An 18,817-nucleotide genomic window follows, 5' to 3' on the forward strand; every position below is an offset into this window, starting at 1 on the left:
TCATGGAGGACCAGTGGAGAACCGGCCACAGGGTCATGGAGGACCAGTGGAGAACCGGCCACAGGATCATGAAGGACCAGTGGAGAACCGGCCACAGGGTCATGGAGGACCAGTGGAGAACCGGCCACAGGGTCATAAAGGACCAGTGGAGAACCGGCCACAGGGTCATGGAGGACCAGTGGAGAACCGGCCACAGGGTCATGAAGGACCAGTGGACAACCGGCCACAGGGTCATGGAGGACCAGTGGAGAACCGGCCACAGGGTCATGGAGGACCAGTGGAGAACCGGCCACAGGGTCATGGAGGACCAGTGGAGAACTGGCCACAGGGTCATGAAGGACCAGTGGAGAACCGGCCACAGGGTCATGAAGGACCAGTGGAGAACCGGCCACAGGGTCATAAAGGACCAGTGGAGAACCGGCCACAGGGTCATGAAGGACCAGTGGAGAACCGGCCACAGGGTCATGGAGGACCAGTGGAGAACCGGCCACAGGGTCATGGAGGACCAGTGGAGAACCGGCCACAGGGTCATGAAGGACCAGTGGACAACCGGCCACAGGGTCATGGAGGACCAGTGGAGAACCGGCCACAGGGTCATGGAGGACCAGTGGAGAACAAGCCACAGGGTCATGAAGGACCAGTGGAGAACCGGCCACAGGGTCATGAAGGACCAGTGGAGAACCGGCCACAGGGTCATGGAGGGCCAGTGGAGAACCGGCCACAGGGTCATGAAGGAACAGTGGAGAACCGGCCACAGGGTCATGAAGGACCAGTGGAGAACCGGCCACAGGGTCATGGAGGACCAGTGGAGAACCGGCCACAGGGTCATGAAGGACCAGTGGAGAACCGGCCACAGAGTCATGGAGGACCAGTGGAGAACCGGCCACAGGGTCATGGAGGACCAGTGGAGAACCGGCCACAGGGTCATGAAGGACCAGTGGAGAACCGGCCACAGGGTCATGGAGGACCAGTGGAGAACCGGCCACAGAGTCATGGAGGACCAGTGGAGAACCGGCCAAGGTTAATGGAGGACCAGTGGAGAACCGGCCACAGAGTCATGGAGGACCAGTGGAGAACCGGCCACAGGGTCATGGAGGACCAGTGGAGAACCGGCCACAGGGTCATGAAGGACCAGTGGAGAACCGGCCACAGGGTCATGGAGGACCAGTGGAGAACCGGCCACAGGGTCATGAAGGACCAGTGGAGAACTGGCCACAGGGTCATGAAGGACCAGTGGAGAACCGGCCACAGGGTCATGGAGGACCAGTGGAGAACCGGCCACAGGGTCATGAAGGAACAGTGGAGAACCGGCCACAGGGTCATGAAGGACCAGTGGAGAACCGGACACAGGGTCATGGAGGACCAGTGGAGAACCGGCCACAGAGTCATGGAGGACCAGTGGAGAACCGGCCACAGGGTCATGGGCGGCTGAGGCTCATTGATCCACGTGGGAAGTGAAGGCTGGCCCGTGTGGGCCGATCAAACAGACGAGCTAATGGAGCTCAAACTGCTCAAGAAGTTAATGCTGGTTCTGATAGAAAGGGGTCAGAATACACAGAGCATCTCAGTTTGTGGTGTATGGTTGCTGACCAGTGCCCATGCTGACCCCTGACCCCGCCCAAAGCACCAACAGTGGCCCGTGAGCATCAGAACTGGACCACGGAGCAATGGAAGAAGGCGGCCTGTTCTGATGATCACGTGTTCTTCTACATCAGTTGATGGCCGGGTGCGTGTGCGTGGCTTACCTGGGGAACACATGGCACCAGGTGCATTATGGGAAGAAGGCGTGGCGGCGGAGGCAGTGATGCTTTGGGCAATGTTCTGCTGGGAAACCTTAGGTCCTCCATCCATGTGGATGTTCTTTGACACGTCCCACCTACCTAAGCATTGTTGAGCCCATGTCCAGCCTTTCATGGAAACAGTATTCCCTGTGGCTGTGGCTCTTTCAGCAGATAATGCGCCGCCACAAAGCACAAATGCTTCAGAAATGGTTTGAGGAGCACAACAACCAGTTTGAGGCGTTGACTTGGCCTCCAAATTCCCCAGATCTCAATCCAATCGAGCATCTGTGGGATGAGCTGAACAGACAAGTCCGATCCATGGAGGCCCCGCCTCGCAACTTACAGGAACTGCTGTTAACATATTGGTGTCAGATACCACAGCACACCTTCAGGGGTCTAGAGGAGTCCATGCCTCGACGGGTCAGGGCTGTTTGGGCAGCAAAAAGGGGACCAACACAATATAAGGTCATAATGGAATGCCTGATCGGTGTACTTCTTGACTTCCCATTTAAATTCCAGCTCATGAATAGAAAGGGAGCCAATTCATCAACTCTGAATTGTCCACAACCTTGTAACACACTAGAGATATACTAGAGATAACAGATTCAAAATAACAGATCACAGAAGATGCAAAGTTTTAAAATTCACTGCAAGGTCACATATCAACTCACACACTCCTTCTGCTAGACAGCAAAACTGTCCATGATAGAACTCAAGCAGAAATAACATACTGCCAAGCATTAAAAAGCACGGTAGATACTCATCGCTTCCACTTCTTCCCGTGTAGCGAATAGAAAAACTCATGGACTGAAACTGCAAGGTGGCATCTGCACACATGAGCGGTGATGAAAGAAGATCCAAACATGAAACAGGAAATCTCCAGCTCATCGATCCTGCCAAGCCATTCTTTGGGATTATAGGAACTCCCACTGCAGCGCACCCACAAAGGCCTAACTTGATTGGATCCATCCGATTAAATCTGGACCTTGTCACTTCTGTGCTGTCTTCAAGAGCTGCATTCGGGAGATTGCCCAAGCACAGCTAATTCTTAAGAAGCGGTGAGAAATCCATGTGTCAGCCATTTCAGTGAACTCTCTTTGCAGCCTCCTTTGTGTTTGATGATCAATGGCATCTATTCATCCTTCACTCACCATCACCCAGTACCAGCCCAGCAGGCGGTAGCACCTGTGGTGTTTTTGCATCATGTAATGTGTGTTTAAAAGTGAATTCTTTTAGCATTTTTATTTCGATTGCTATATGAATCCGTCCCGTCGTGCACGCGCCTTTGAAAGAATCCCCAGGCGAATTGTGTGTCACAAAGACAAGTGTTGCTTAACCCGGACACCCCCACCCTCAAAGAATCTCCATCTGTGGCCATGAATGTGAGTCGCCATATGCATCAGGAGGCAGAGATGATTTCCCTCCTTTCTTTCTTTCAGCAGGAAATCTGCTTAGTGCCAATGTGCTTTCTACCTGCATTCCAATTAAATCAAGATGTATTTGCCTTTCAAAGCTTCTCGGCCTTCTCCCTTTCCCATTGGAATAATTGATGGAGTCCTCCGTTCCTATGATGAATGACTTCCAACCCAGAGATGAATAGAAAGATGAATGCATTGCCCTAAGAGGGTTGGGAGGAATGGCTCCAGAAGTGCTGACACAGTGACAAATACACTGACCGTCGCACCAACTTGTCCAAATCAGCAAGGGAGGGTGGCAGAGGCCTGACAACTTCAACGACTGCTCGGGTGTGTGCCACTTGCCTCTACCGTACCCAATTACCTGAGCTAGTGACTAATTTAACCTCAGGTGAGTTTCAGAACTGATGTCTCGAGACAGTCGAGGGAAAAACACTGGGATGATATATTAAGGGCATGGGCGAGAAACAAAAGCTTTTCTTAAAGCAGGAGTTAAAACATTTTTTACCCCACTTCTTAAATGCTGCCACAAAGAATTTTGCAAACAAAGTTACAATAAGCAACAAGAAAGAAACACTTTATTAAAAACGGCACTAGCTATGTTTCCATCCAAAGTTGCAAAGTTAACTTCAAGTAGGGGATAATGTACATCCAGCCGGTTGTTATCTTAGAATAAACCCTGACATGGTGATCAGAACCCCGACACCACGCGGTGATGCAAGACTGATCACCCAGAAGGGGTTTATTCTGAGAAAACAACCGGCTGGATATACACTCACCTAAAGGATTATTAGGAACACCATAATAATACTGTGTTTGACCCCCTTTTGCCTTCAGAACTGCCTTAATTCTACGTGGCATTGATTCAACAAGGTGCTGAAAGCATTCTTTAGAAATGTTGGCCCATATTGATAGGAGAGCATCTTGCAGTTGATGGAGATTTGTGGGATGCAAATCCAGGGCATGAAGCTCCCGTTCCACCACATCCCAAAGATGCTCTATTGGGTTGAGATCTGGAGACTGTGGCGGCCATTTTAGTCCAGTGAACTCATTGTCATGTTCAAGAAACCAATTTGAAATGATTGGAGATTTGTGACGGTGCATTATCCTGCTGGAAGTAGCCATCAGAGGATGGAGACATGCTGGTCATAAAGGGATGGACACGGTCAGAAACAATGCTCAGGTAGGCCGTGGCATTTAAACAATGCCTAATTGGCACTAAGGGGCCTAAAGTGTGCCAAGAAAACATCCCCCACACCATTACACCACCACCACCAGCTTGCACAGTGGTAACAAGGCATGATGGATCCATGTTCTCATTCTGTTTACGCCAAATTCTGACTCTACCATCTGAATGTCTCAACAGAAATCCAGACTCATCAGACCAGGCAACATTTTTCCAGTCTTCAACTGTCCAATTTTGGTGAGCTGGTGCAAATTGTAGCCTCTTTTTCCTATTTGTAGTGGAGATGAGTGGCACCCGGTGGGGTCTTCTGCTGTTGTAGCCCATCCGCCTCAAGTTTGTGTGTGTTGTGGCTTCACAAATGCTTTGCTGCAGACCTCGGTTGTAACGAGTGGTTATTTCAGTCAAAGTTGCTCTTCTATCAGCTTGAATCAGTCGGCCCATTCTCCTCTGACCTCTAGCATCAACAAGGCATTTTCTCCCACAGGACTGCCGCATACTGGATGCTTTTCCCTTTTCACACCATTCTTTGTAAACCCTAGAAATGGTTGTGCGTGAAAATCCCAGTAACTGAGCAGATTGTGAAATACTCAGACCGGCCCGTCTGGCACCAACAACCATGCCACGCTCAAAATTGCTTAAATCCCCTTTCTTTCCCATTCCGACATTCAGTGTGGAGTTCAGGAGATTGTCTTGACCAGGACCACACCCCTAAATGCATTGAAGCAACTGCCATGTGATTGGTTGATTAGATAATTGCATTAATGAGAAATTGAACAGGTGTTCCTAATAATCCTTTAGGTGAGTGTACATTGTCCCGCTTATTACACGGCTACTTGCCAGTAAATAATTAGACATGAGATATTGATCTGAGTCGAAAAATTTTATTAGGTCGTCAAACGCAAAGCTTCTGCGAAGAAGTTCAAACGAGACATTTAAGGGATACGGTACAGTCATACCATTACCATGCCATATTATTACATGGCATTTCGCCACATATAATTGAAGAGATATTTGGTTTTAAATTGTACCTGTTTGTTATCAAAATGTCAGCAGTTACATTCGTATGAACCAAGAGAGAGTCCAAGATACCGGATGCCATATACCAAATTAAATAACTGTACACAAAATATTGATTTAGTAATAAACTCACCAAACGCAAAGTTTCAGCAATAATAAAACGTTCCTAGTAAAGCGTCAACCTCAGTGACAGATACCCGGATGAGCCTGTGTTATTCGTTTTTAGCATCTGTTATCCAGGAATAACATACCACTGGACGGCGCGATTAACCAATCACAATCAAGTATTCCACAGAGCCGTGTAATAGTGTTGTAGTACTCGAGACCGGTCTTGTCTTAGTCTCAGACTAAGAGGACTCAAGAGATCAAGACCACAACTGCTGGATATTACTAAATTGCCAGTGCATTGCCTGATTTATTTATTGACATCATTAATGTAATTGGATGTAAATCGTACAGCTTCAGATGCAATCAATAACTTATTTCTAATTTGATTTATTTATTGTGCTGATTCCTAAATTAATTAGGGATTGTGTCAAAAATGTCACCAGAAAGTAATACCAATGCTTGCAAAATTCAAGATATTGTTGCAAAAAGTTCTTGTATGATATCTGGATTTATAACATGTGATATAATTCGGGGGTTTTCAAACTTTATGATGCCAAGGACCCCCAAATATGATGAACCTTTATGAGGGACCCCCTTCCTAAAATCCATCTATTTTTATGCATTACTTTTTTTTAAAACTAGATAAATAGTGTGACATTATAGATATAATGTTTCCCAACTTAAATAGGCTATACTTAATGTTGGATGTATAAACCTGAAGAAGAACGTTTTCAATTAAAAATAATTTGTATAAGCAACTTTCACAATAAATGCATGTAAGCAACATGTAAGCAGCTTACGTACTGCGACCCCAGTGAGCGAGATAACGGGGAGAAAAAACTCACTAAAGATACAAAGCAAACATAGAATTCTGGAAAGTATGTATACTACAAGAAAGTGGAGAGACATTTACAAATGAAACAGTTAGAGGGTTCGGTAGACTTTTTTTGCTTTGTCTTTTTACTCTCTGAAATTTTCTGGGGACCCTGTAGAACCTTCTGGAGGACCCCTGGGGGTCCCCGGACCCCAGTTTGAAAACCCCTGATATAATTAACCAATATCACAAGAGCAAGAGAGCTGTTTTCACAAATGTGAGCATGACTGCAAACATGATATTTGAAAAACATCCTCCTCAACATTATTATGCATTTGTAATTTATCAATTCAGATGCATCGTCTGTATCACCTCTGCAGAGCAATGATGCATTTTGTTGTTAATGATTTCATTTGATTGGTAAAAGCTCTATATAGTGTCTTATTCTAATTATATTTATTATAAGTAATTTATTATAAGTTATAAGTAATTTCTCAGGTGGTAATGTGGATCTCTATGAATTTAAGGAGTGCTGGTCTGGTCTTGGTCTCGGATTAGGTGGTCTACAACACTACCATGTAATAATATTAGAATATCGCATACAAGATTTGTGAATAAAGCAATGTTTAAATCCCATGTGGTCAAGAGAACAAAATCATCAATTTCTGGGAAATTGCCGCAAAATATCTTTATCAAAATGGAAGTTGCTGCAATCGGGGGAAGCCACTGTGGCTCTTTTTCATTCATCATAAATGACTTGCCCCTCAGAGCTCGCAGACCAAACGCAATAAACGCTGTCCTGCTATCTTGTGTCATGTTATCTTGCTTTGCGTCGCACAATCGTGCGAGACTGGGAGGTAATTATACCCAACAGACTTTGGCTCAGGCATTTCAGAATGACCAAACCAACATATGAGATGGTCTGCAATGAAATCGGTCCGCTGGTTATTCCAATCACATCCTCTGCTGAAGCACAGTTGCACATCGAGGGATTCATTTAGTAAATGAGCATAGTTTATGTGCGTGTCTTTATATCGGATAAAAATGATCCACCTCAATTGAGCACATACATTTTTTTTATGCACATGTTTAGAATTATGCACATTTCATCTCAAAAATCTCATAAAAATAGGTTGATGGAAACAGCTACTTTTATTTAGAGCACTAGGCCCTTTTTTATTAAAAAATGTGTGATTAACCTTTCAAACATATGAAACTGGCGGGAGGCTTGGGCTTCGTCACGTTTTTTAATCTGCGTTAATAAGCGTGTTCTTCAATCCGCTGCGGCGTCGAACGGATCGCACGTCAGAAGCAGAGGTGTGTGTGTTGATCTGAGCTCTCATTGGTCTGTCACCGCTCGTCAATGCCAAAATATTTGAGAAAACCAATCAAATCAGAGTAGGCGGGCTTTATGTTCACAGAAGCTGCTGAGGCTGAGCACAAACTTTAGCAGCGACTCGACCTCAAGTGTGAGATCTGTAGCTAAACTAGACATTTCATATTTGAGCTGCTTCTGTAAGTCACAAATGTTAAACACATGACAAAAATATTCATGCGAAAATAATAAACTTTTGTCTAATTTCGCCATTTTGAATTGAAATAGGCCTATGTAATGTGATTCATAATGTGATTAACAAACAAGAAATATTAACAAAGCCATATTCTTCAGATTAGGCATAAGATTAATAGTAATAAATGTCTGCATATTGCAAATTAATAATTCCATGTGTAGCTCTCACTCAGTAAATAAAAAAGTTCAGCTTTTTTCAGCCTGTATTGGGCATAAGATTAGTAATGAATGTGTGCATATTGTGAATGAATTTAATACATTTAGTTACCTAGCTTTCCTGTTAGCCTTCGACAATGATTCATAAGACATATAAATATCAGTTAAACATATGTTTACTGTCTTCACTGAAAACAATGGAAAAACTTAATCAGTCATATCTGCCACTGACATGGTTTTCAAGTTATTGTTGTCTAATTTGTTGGCGTTCAGAACATCTTAAAATGCACATATGTAGATCATAGAAATCAACATTTTCTCAAGGGGTCATGCCCCACGAAACAAAATAATAAACAGCCAATATCCTAATATGCATACTAATAAGCTACTAGTTAATAGTGAGAATTAGACCCTAAACTAAAGTCTTACTGATTTTTTTTTCATACCCTCGCGCATACCCCCTAAAATGAAGATCCTAGAATCGGCCCTGATTTAGAGGTACACAAAAGTAGTCCTGTCATGTCCCACATACACTACTAGTGTGTAAGACAACTGTATATCATTAGTACAGTAGAACTTAAAAGACTAGATTATCCAAAGTAAACTTTTAATTCCAATCCGGTATGACTTTGTTTGAATCATTCTCCGAAATATCTTCTTTTGTGTTCTCCAGAATAAAGACAGTCACACAGGACATTTGAAAGGACATTATGCTACCATGTCTTATTCTGCCTTTCTTTTCAAATCCCACTTGCTATATATTTAAATTTACAGCAACAGTATGAAGACAAAAAGAGCTTTACTTGATTGGAGTGAAAGGTGGTGATGGAGAGAGGACTAAAGATGTGCACTCCAAAAGCTTTCCATGGTCGTAATTAAAAGTCTGAATGGCACACACGTGTCTAATATGACTAATGAATCATGAATTAGGCATAATTTGCAGTTCTTGCAATAGAGGATCTTGGAGAGCGTCAGGTGCAGGGGGAATGAGTCAGAAGGGTTGGAGCGCGTCACACTGAAACACCTGCTTCATCCGCCTCAGACCGGCAATAGATAAATAACCTCTGTCTTCACAGCCAAGGCCTCAAGCATGACTGACAGAGGATGACTCTTCCAGATTACCCATTTTAATCTTCCCGCAAGAATCCAATATGACCTCTCATAAGTCTCACCTGATGCCATGACCATTATGTCTGAAAACCAGCTATGTCAACCATTGTTTCTTTGAGCGAAAGCACCTGCACCCTCCGGTAACTCGGGCAATATTACAGACCCACCCCGGACCATTTCATACACTTATGACCTTTAGACTGGATTACAAATTGGAGTTGAATGGTGGTTGGGGAATCAAGTTGGCCATAATAAAATTGCTGTAAAACGTGATAAATGTCAGCCTTTTCTTCTTTAATTTTAGCACAGGATAAAACTAGCTGTGCTACTCTAGGACTACACTGCAAAACATGCTTTTCTTACTTAGTCTTTCTGTCTTGTTTCCAGTACAAATGTATACAAATTCTTAAATCAAGATGTTTTTACTAGATTTTTCCTTGTTTTATGGGAATTAATTGAGTTTTTGCTTAAAGGTAGGGTAGGTAAGAATGATCTAAAACACTTTTGTCCAAATTTGTTTAAACTTTCTTTATATGTCAATACATAATTAAAATGTAAGTACTATGAAAAAGAGAGTATAAAAATCGAGTAACTCTAGACTTTTTAATCTGCAATAAACACCGCTCATTATTTTCGTTCGGGCCGAAACAAGTGATTGGCTTGAGCAACTGTCACTCTCTCTCGTTACCATGGCTACCGCCGCTTTTGCTCCAGGATCCGCCCACATGTGCCCCAGTGTTGCCAAGGGCTACTTCAACTGTTTCCGTGGCTGTTTTTCATGTCCGCGGGTTGAAGCGACCCCAATTATGTGATATTTTGCCCCGGGATTTGCGAATTTTAGCAGGCAGCCCTACCAAAAAGACACATATTTTACCCCCCAAACGCGATTTTTACCGGAGAAACGCGATTGGGCTTGTTTTGGGCTAGTTTTGAGTAGCAATTGGGCGGATTTTGTTGTGAAAACCTGGCAACCCTGACGCACCCGTTTGAGTTCAAGAGGCTGTATTTCTGCTGGACAGGTCATCTTTCATTTTGATTATACATTTTTTTGGTTTATGTTTTCATGAAGCATGTCTCGCTAGCACACGTAGCTGCCTAATATAGCTAACATAACATTACTTAGCATAAAGTTACAATGTTATACATTTAGCGAGCCATTAGTAGAGATGATAAATACTCAATATGCTTAGCTCAAGTTGATCGCTGTCGTGTTGAATTTCGCAAAATGTAACTTTAGATAACAAAATGCGTGTGTAAAAGCTAGTCCACCGCATCCAGGAACTCTTTTTAGAGCTAAGTTAGCTTTAGCTACTCCCCTCTGTCTAAACTCTTTCACCATGTTCACCGGGAACTTTACCTGCACGTTCATTTCCGCGATTTGTTTTTATATTCTCTACCAATGTTTACTGATGTTTTTATCTTGTATCTGTGTGTGTCGTAGACACTGTGTTGTGTGTGTATTTTCAACTTTACCAGTATCGTTATTCTAGCTTGAGAGTGAGTACTAAAAGACATCTTATTTGTTTATATTCATAATGATAAAGTTAGATTTTTTATTACATGTGATTCTGACATGATGTCACTACATGCACTTCTTCTCCGCTCGCCTCAGGTCAATAATGCGTCTTTCAGCTGAGCTGATCGCGGTGGGCGTGTTCATGTGTTTTGGGGGCGTGGCTTTGGAAAGAGCCCAGAAGGGAGAAGGTGGAGTGAATGGAAATAATGAGCTGTCTTTAAAACAGTCGTGAGAGGTCTACAGACACTCAATTTTCATACTTTCTTTTTCAGAGTACTTACATTTTAATTATGTATTGATATATAAAGAAAGTTTAAACAAATTTGGAAAAAAAATGTTTTAACCAAATCCTACCTACCCTACCTTTAAGCAAAATGATCGGGCAATAATCGTGTTTCAAAAACAAAAAAATAAGATTTCAAACAGAAAAAAGTTTATTTTTCTTACCCCGTTTGCACATCATTTTGCTTGTTTTATGCAAAAACCCAATTAATTTCCAGAAAACAAGAAAAAATATCTTATGTAATTTTACTTTTATCGATTTTATAGATTTTTAGATATTTAGACTGGAAACGAGACAAAAATACTAAGTAAGAAAAGCGTTTTTTGCCGTGTAGCCATTTAAAGTGATACTTTACAATACAAAAATAATACATTTATTCATGCTGTTTACGCTGCAAAAATATCAACATAAATATCTCTTGGTCTTTTTTCAAGTAAACTTATCTAAACATCCCTTAAACAATTTAAATTCAGGAACGTTTTGTCAGATATTTAGACTTGTTGTTAGAGAATACCTACTTTTTATTAAGTTAACAATATGAGTTATTTTATGAAGTTACTAAAAAAGGTTTATTTTCCCATTATCTCATTTTCAAATCGTTATTGTTTGTGTTAATCACACACCTAACATAAATTAATTAATAAAAGAAAAACGATTAACAAAGATTTTTTTTTTTTTTTGCATTTTAGAGCAATTAAAGTTTGAAGCGCTGCTGAAAAACATGCTGGGCAAAACATAGTCTGTCTAAACTTAAGCAAAGGGATTTTTGTAGACTATATGCCACTGACAGACTAGTTCAATAAAAAAGAAACAAACATTGGCAACTAAAGTCGTGTTTGTGAATGTCTATTCCATGCTTTACTGTCTTTGAATTATCATTCGTAAGCTTTTCTCATCAAGTGCTGATAAACGCAATTTGCATTTTAATCAGCATTTAATGTAATTATTATGTTTTTAAAGGGGGAATAAGACACACAGTTTGTGCCAGTCTGGTGTTAGTCTTGAGTATCTGTAGAGTAGTGTTGATCCTTCATATCTCCCAAGAGTCTTTAGTTTATCATATTTATAAAAGACAGAAACACTGAACCCATTCTTTCTGAAAACAGCCGAGCTTCTGGAGGCGTATAGTGGGCGGAGCTAAAGACACACACACACACACACACACACGCACACAAACACACAATATACGTTGGTGTTGTTCACATTATTTGCACTTACGAACCGATTGCCAACAAAACACACACACACACACACACACACACACACACACACACACACACACACACACACACACACATACAGACACACACTATACGTTGGTGTTGTTCACATTATTTGCACTTTAGAACCGATTGCCAACAAAACACACACACACACACACACACACACACACACACACACACACACACACACACACACACACACACACACACACACACACACACACACACACACACACACACACACACACACACACACACACACACACACACACACACACACACACACACACTATACATTGGTGTTGTTCACATTATTTGCACTTACGAACCGATTGCCAAAAACACACACACACGCAGATACACACACACACACACACACACACACACACACACACACACACACACACACACACACACACACACACACACACACACACACACACACACACACACACTATACGTTGGTGTTGTTCACATTATTTGCACTTACGAACCGATTGTCAACAAAACACACACACACACACACACACTATACATTGGTGTTGTTCACATTATTTGCACTTACGAACCGATTGCCAAAAACACACACACACACACACACACACACACACACACACACACACACTATACGTTGGTGTTGTTCACATTATTTGCACTTACGAACCGATTGCCAACAAAACACACACACACACACACACACAGATACACACACACACACACTATACGTTGGTGTTGTTCACATTATTTGCACTTACGCGCCGATTGCCAACAAAATACACACACACACACACACACACACTATAAGTTGGTGTTGTTCAGATTATTTGCACTTACGCGCCGATTGCCAACAAAACACACACACACACATTTGATCAGTTTCACTCACCGCCTGAGGTTTCCATTCATGACGGGAACAAACACACACACACACACACACACACACACACACTTGCAGAACTCTGGAAACACAAACTGCATCCACTGTTCCCTTAACGCTGGGTTATTTGTGAAGCTGAACAAGGTGATCTTTCCCTCTCACACACACACACACACACACACACACTTCTTTAGTGACATTGTTGATCTCGTGTCTAAAAACACAACGCCAGCTCCGCCGACGGCTCCCGTAACCCGGACGAAGCTCGTTGATGTGTGTGTGTGTGTGTGTGTGTTCTCATTCAGAAGAAATGCCCATACAAGGAATTCCGCCCTTCATGATGTCATACAGGGCCATGCTCGAAAAAAACTTGTTCTAATCCTGAAGGAGTGTATTTTGCACAGAAATACTCCATCACACGTCCAACTCGTGTTTTTTAAATGTTGTCCATGTTTATCATGAGAATCAACTCTTGAACAGTGTAAATAAGGCAGAATGAAATAGCATTAGACCGCCCCTTTAAATAAATTGACACCACAGTAACAACGTTAATATATGCCAGGAACATCTTAAGTACAATATTGTTCAACCATGCATAAAGTGAAGAATGACTCAAGCACTTATGACAAGATATACATGAAAAGATACAGTGCATGCTGAAACTGGCAACAGCTGAAGAAAAAATAAACAAGCACGGCAGATTTCTATTTTGTTTGGCCTTTCCTGCTGTTAATTTTACATCAGACCTTAAGGACTATAATCCTTCATTCTGATATGGGTGGCCGAAGCCGGAGGGAAAGAGTATGATGGAAGATGCAGCTTTCTGAAGCCTCGTTCGACGTGGCAGGATTTAGGGTAAGGAGCTGAATACCATTGTTTCTATTGACGGTGAGTCCAGAAACGAGTTGGATTGGTCAGCTAATGAGTCCTGACAGAGTCAGCAGCGTCCACAAGCCCCAGAAAAATGATTTTGTTAATACCCTCTCCGTTTTTATGCCTCTTCATCATCCACTTGATCTGGCGAAAGATAATGCGAACCAGTCAACTTCTAACATATGCACACACAAACACTGAAGATGGATGTGAAGCATCCTGATCTGAATTACAGAGAGGATTGATTTTGAATAATCTTTCTCTCTTAATAAACAATTAAATACGCATTTAGCTACGAGAGGCTGTGCTGTATTCTGAAGTGGACCCAAACTACAGTCTCTGATTTATTAAAGGAGTTATGGAAATGCTGAATGGCTTTGTTGTGATCATGCTAAGCAGGAAATCCAAGTGAAGAGTGTTGCTATTGTGGATTTATAAGGTCAAGGGCGAGATTAAGAGGCTTATTTAATCAAGACAAACATTTATAATCTGCAAAACTAATAGAATGTGTTCAAAGCTTTGTCAACACTTGGGGAAAGTGGCAAAAAATACAATTTGTTTATATACTGTAGCTCAAAAATTAGATTTAAAAAAATCAATGTTGTCTTAAATAATAAAGGATCAATGGGAGTGACTACATATTTTATTCAGTATTACTCATGTTGATGTCTTTCTCACACTGAATACATATATTTTATCAGATTTTCATATGCATATACAATTTTATACTCAAAGGTATCCTCTTTTTTCATTCTTGTCAAGTACTTGATAGGTGCGTAGGACAAACTCAATAATCAAAGCCCAATATAAACTAGTAAACACACTGTAAAAAAAATCCCCGTAAAATTTACGGTAAAAAAACGGCAGCCGTGGTTGCCAGAACTTTACTGTAAAAAATACGGCAGTAACGTTTTAGGTTTTTAGGGACAGCACCAAATAATTTAAAGGTTTATAATGTAATAATTACGGTTAAAAAAGGTTTTATTTTACAGTTCAAAACCATATAATTTAAAGGTTTATATTGTAATGATTATTTTTACACTGTAAACAATTTACAGTAAAAAAACATATTTCATTAACTGAAATAATGTTAAATTACCAACCTATTGAAATACTAATATCTGTTATGTACCTTTGATATATACGGACAACCACCAATCACAGTGGAGATGAGAATCATGTGATGAATCAAAGCTAATCACAAGCAGCTTTTAAGAGGACAATACTAATATATAGAAGAGCTCAGTGTCATTCACGCAAACACAAAACTTTGCATAAAAAAAATGCAATAAACATTAATTTAACAACATCAGATGTAACATAAAACCCTAATGTAAATAAGTGATTCGAAAAAACAAAGAAGAAACATAGTTATTGCAATGAAAATACATCAAAGGGGAAGTGTCACGCAGGGAATTCTGGGAATGTCAATTTACGGGTTTTTTCACTGTAAATTACACAATGACTTGTTCTTTTTCACTTCCAAAAACTGTAAATTTAACGGTATTTTACTGTAAAATGAAATGAAATGTAAGGTTAGATCTATTACAGTTATTCACCGTATATAGTACGGATACTTTCTGTTAACCAATTAACTGTTTTTCACCGTAGCATTTTTACAGTAAAATACCGTTAAAATCACAATAATTTTTTACAGTGCATAAAACCTGCACACTATCCCAGCTTGCAAAAGTTATCAAAATGTATTTAGTCCCATGACCTGTATCACTCATTTCTGCATAAAGGAAAACAACATTATTTTGTGTATTTGGTTTAATGCAATGCATTTACACGGTTTTAGATTAAAATAATATCTCTTTAGGTTTGAGACTTTGTAACTCTGCAGATCTCATACATGCACAAACAGCCTTATAACACACTAAAGAGAAAGGAAAACAAAAAATCACATCATATGACCCCTTTAAACAAATGCAAGATCAGAATAGCCAATCCTCACATCGCGACGTATTATTACATAACCAAACACAACCAATACCAAACATGGACGCAATTTGGAAAACATCCTAAAATACTCCTAATATTTGATATATTTGATGTCTATACGGCATGACTCAGCACCCTGAGCCAAAAGAGCACAACACAAAGCTTATTCATGTCACTGACTGACAAGATATAGCCTTTTAGCCAGTTGTTTCATGCGGTGACCTCATTGAAGCAGTTATAATATTTATAATAAGATATTACCACTCAGCGTATGTAATACTCCCAGTGCCAACACCATCAAAAAACACAATGCTCCCCAAATGAACAAGGCAAAAGATTACACAGATCATCCTTTTGAACTGCTTTGGAAACCTCGAAACAATAGGGCTGGCAATAGATTAAGAAAATTACTTGATTAGTAGGGGTGTAACGATACACTCGTGTCATGATTCGATACAAATCGCGATACATAACTCACGATACGATACATATCGCGATATTTTAAACCAAGATAAAAAAGAGGTTTTATTACCCCATTGCATTATTATACATTATTTCAACATTATATATAGTCGTTTAATGTAGTAATGTCACTGAAACGCTGTAAGCTTTAGTTTCCCCCCTCATGCAGTCCACACACTCTCCCGATGCTCGCCATCTCCCACCTCTCCCGCTATTAATGCACTACACATAAGAATAAACCCTCTAAAACGCTTTCAATAATCACACTACTAAAACTAAATATGGTCTGGTGATTTAAATGATGTTTGGGCTTCCACTTTGAGGAGTGTGTGTCAATGCAATCAGTCACAGTTCTAATTACAAGAAAGCGTGTCAACATCACTGCTCCCAAACTGTAAATGTTTAGCTCATCCTAAAATTTTAATTCTGCATTTACTCACTCTCGTGTTAGTGTTTACTACAGTATACGTTGTAAATCTGTTCATCATAAAGCCATCGTGTCTCTTCAGAAAGACTTAAGATTTAAGATTAGACACTCAAATAGTTTTGACATTTCTTTGGATCTTTTAAGTTTGAGAGGAATGGATTTTTAAACGGAGGTACAGGTTTCATTAAGAATATCTTCATTTGTGTTTGGATGTTAAACGAAACGACATGAGGGTGAGCACATGATGACAGAATTTACATTTTTGAGTGAATTATACCTTATAAATACAGTAAATTGCAAATCATATCGTTTACATCAACGATACATATCGTCACATTTTTATATCTCGATATATCGATTACCGATATATCATTACACCCTTATTGATTAGGTAATCAAATGAATCTTAAAAAAGAAGAAGATTTTTTTTTTGTCTTGGTTGTCAGTGGCTTCTTAAAAAACTACAAACTGACATGAGGGTGAGCACACAATTACATAATTTACATTTTTGAGTGAATTATACATTATAAATACAGTAAGAGCCTCGGATAAAACAACTCAAAGTTACAAATCATATCGTTTACATCAACACATTTTCATATCTCGATATATACACCCTTATTGATTAGGTAATCAAATGAATCATAAAAAAGAGGATGATTTTTATTGGGTTTTTTTTGCCTTGGTTGTCAGTGGCTTGATGTAAACTGATGTAGTCACTGAGGTGTTGAGTGATTCATCATAAATGTAAAGTTCTTACCAGTGAGGTACTCCGGGTCAGGCACTGGGTCAGACAGCTCCTCATGACACTGGGCTTCAGTGGGCACAGACGCCACCACCATGCCATCCGGAAGCTGCTGCTCGATGCCACGGGCAAAGTTTTTCTGTCTAGATAGCAGAAGATAAAGGAGACAATCCACTCAAAACACAGTTCATTGTTTGAAGGGTCATCTGTCAATGACAGAAATTCTACATTTAAGCCCTTTACATTTTTTGTTTTGTTTATATCTTAAATATATATTTTACTAAATATTATTAAATGATCAATGATAAATGCCTCATTTATAAACGTTGCGTACACACAAGAGAAGGCGTACACCGCTCTCTACGCAATAATTGGTATTTATAAAAAGCAAACTTGACGGGAAAATGTGCGGTCCTTCACGCAAGCTCTGACCCAGGCATACGCACAAAAACGTGTGAAATGAGAAACGGCGACACCGTCGGCAGATGAAGAAACACGTGAAAGTGTGTGAAACTGCAGACCGTTGTGTAAAAGAAATGGCAATACTGCCTCTCATAAATAACATGAAGACTTCACAAAGCAAGTCTTACAATGAACAGCCGACACGAACACCCGTTTGATCGAAGATCTGCAGTGTAAAACAAACAAAATTAAACCAAAATTACAACAGAAATGCAAATTAACACATATTTGCAGAAGAGAAATATGTTCTCCAAAAATATTGGCATGTTATGCAATTCATCCTCATAAATAATATGGTGAACAGATAGATAGATAGATAGATAGATAGATAGATAGATAGATAGATAGATAGATAGATAGATAGATAGATAGATAGATAGATAGATAGATAGATAGATAGATAGATAGATAGATAGATAGATAGATAGATAGATAGATAGATAGATAGATAGATAGATAGATAGATAGATAGATAGATAGATAGATAGATAGATAGATAGATAGATAGATAGATAGATAGATAGATAGATAGATAGATAGATAGATAGATAGATAGATAGATAGATAGATAATTAGGGAGATAGATAGATAGATAGATAGATAGATAGATAGATAGATAGATAGATAGATAGATAGATAGATAGATAGACAGACAGACAGACAGACAGACAGACAGACAGACAGACAGACATATAGATAGATAGATAGATAGATAGATAGATAGATAGATAGATAGATAGATAGATAGATAGATAGATAGATAGATAGATAGATAGATAGATAGATAGATAGATAGATAGATAGATAGATAGATAGATAGATAGATAGATAGATAGATAGATAGATAG

At 40.1% G+C, this 18,817-nt stretch overlaps 1 protein-coding gene across 6 annotated transcripts in view; it reads right to left on the reverse strand.

Annotated features, from left to right (window-relative positions):
* Window positions 1-18,817, reverse strand: part of astn1 (astrotactin 1) — a 463,883-nt gene that overhangs the window by 196,289 nt on the left and 248,777 nt on the right. For all 6 annotated transcript variants that reach the window (XM_079819008.1, XM_079819011.1, XM_079819007.1 and 3 more), the window contains one exon: window positions 17,523-17,650. In XM_079819008.1, the coding sequence (XP_079675134.1) occupies window positions 17,523-17,650 (128 nt within the window). The remainder of the gene's footprint in view (window positions 1-17,522; window positions 17,651-18,817) is intronic.

The sequence above is a fragment of the Gobio gobio genome, assembly GCF_949357685.1.
Source record: "Gobio gobio genome assembly, chromosome: 6".
Lineage (NCBI taxonomy): Eukaryota > Metazoa > Chordata > Actinopteri > Cypriniformes > Gobionidae > Gobio > Gobio gobio.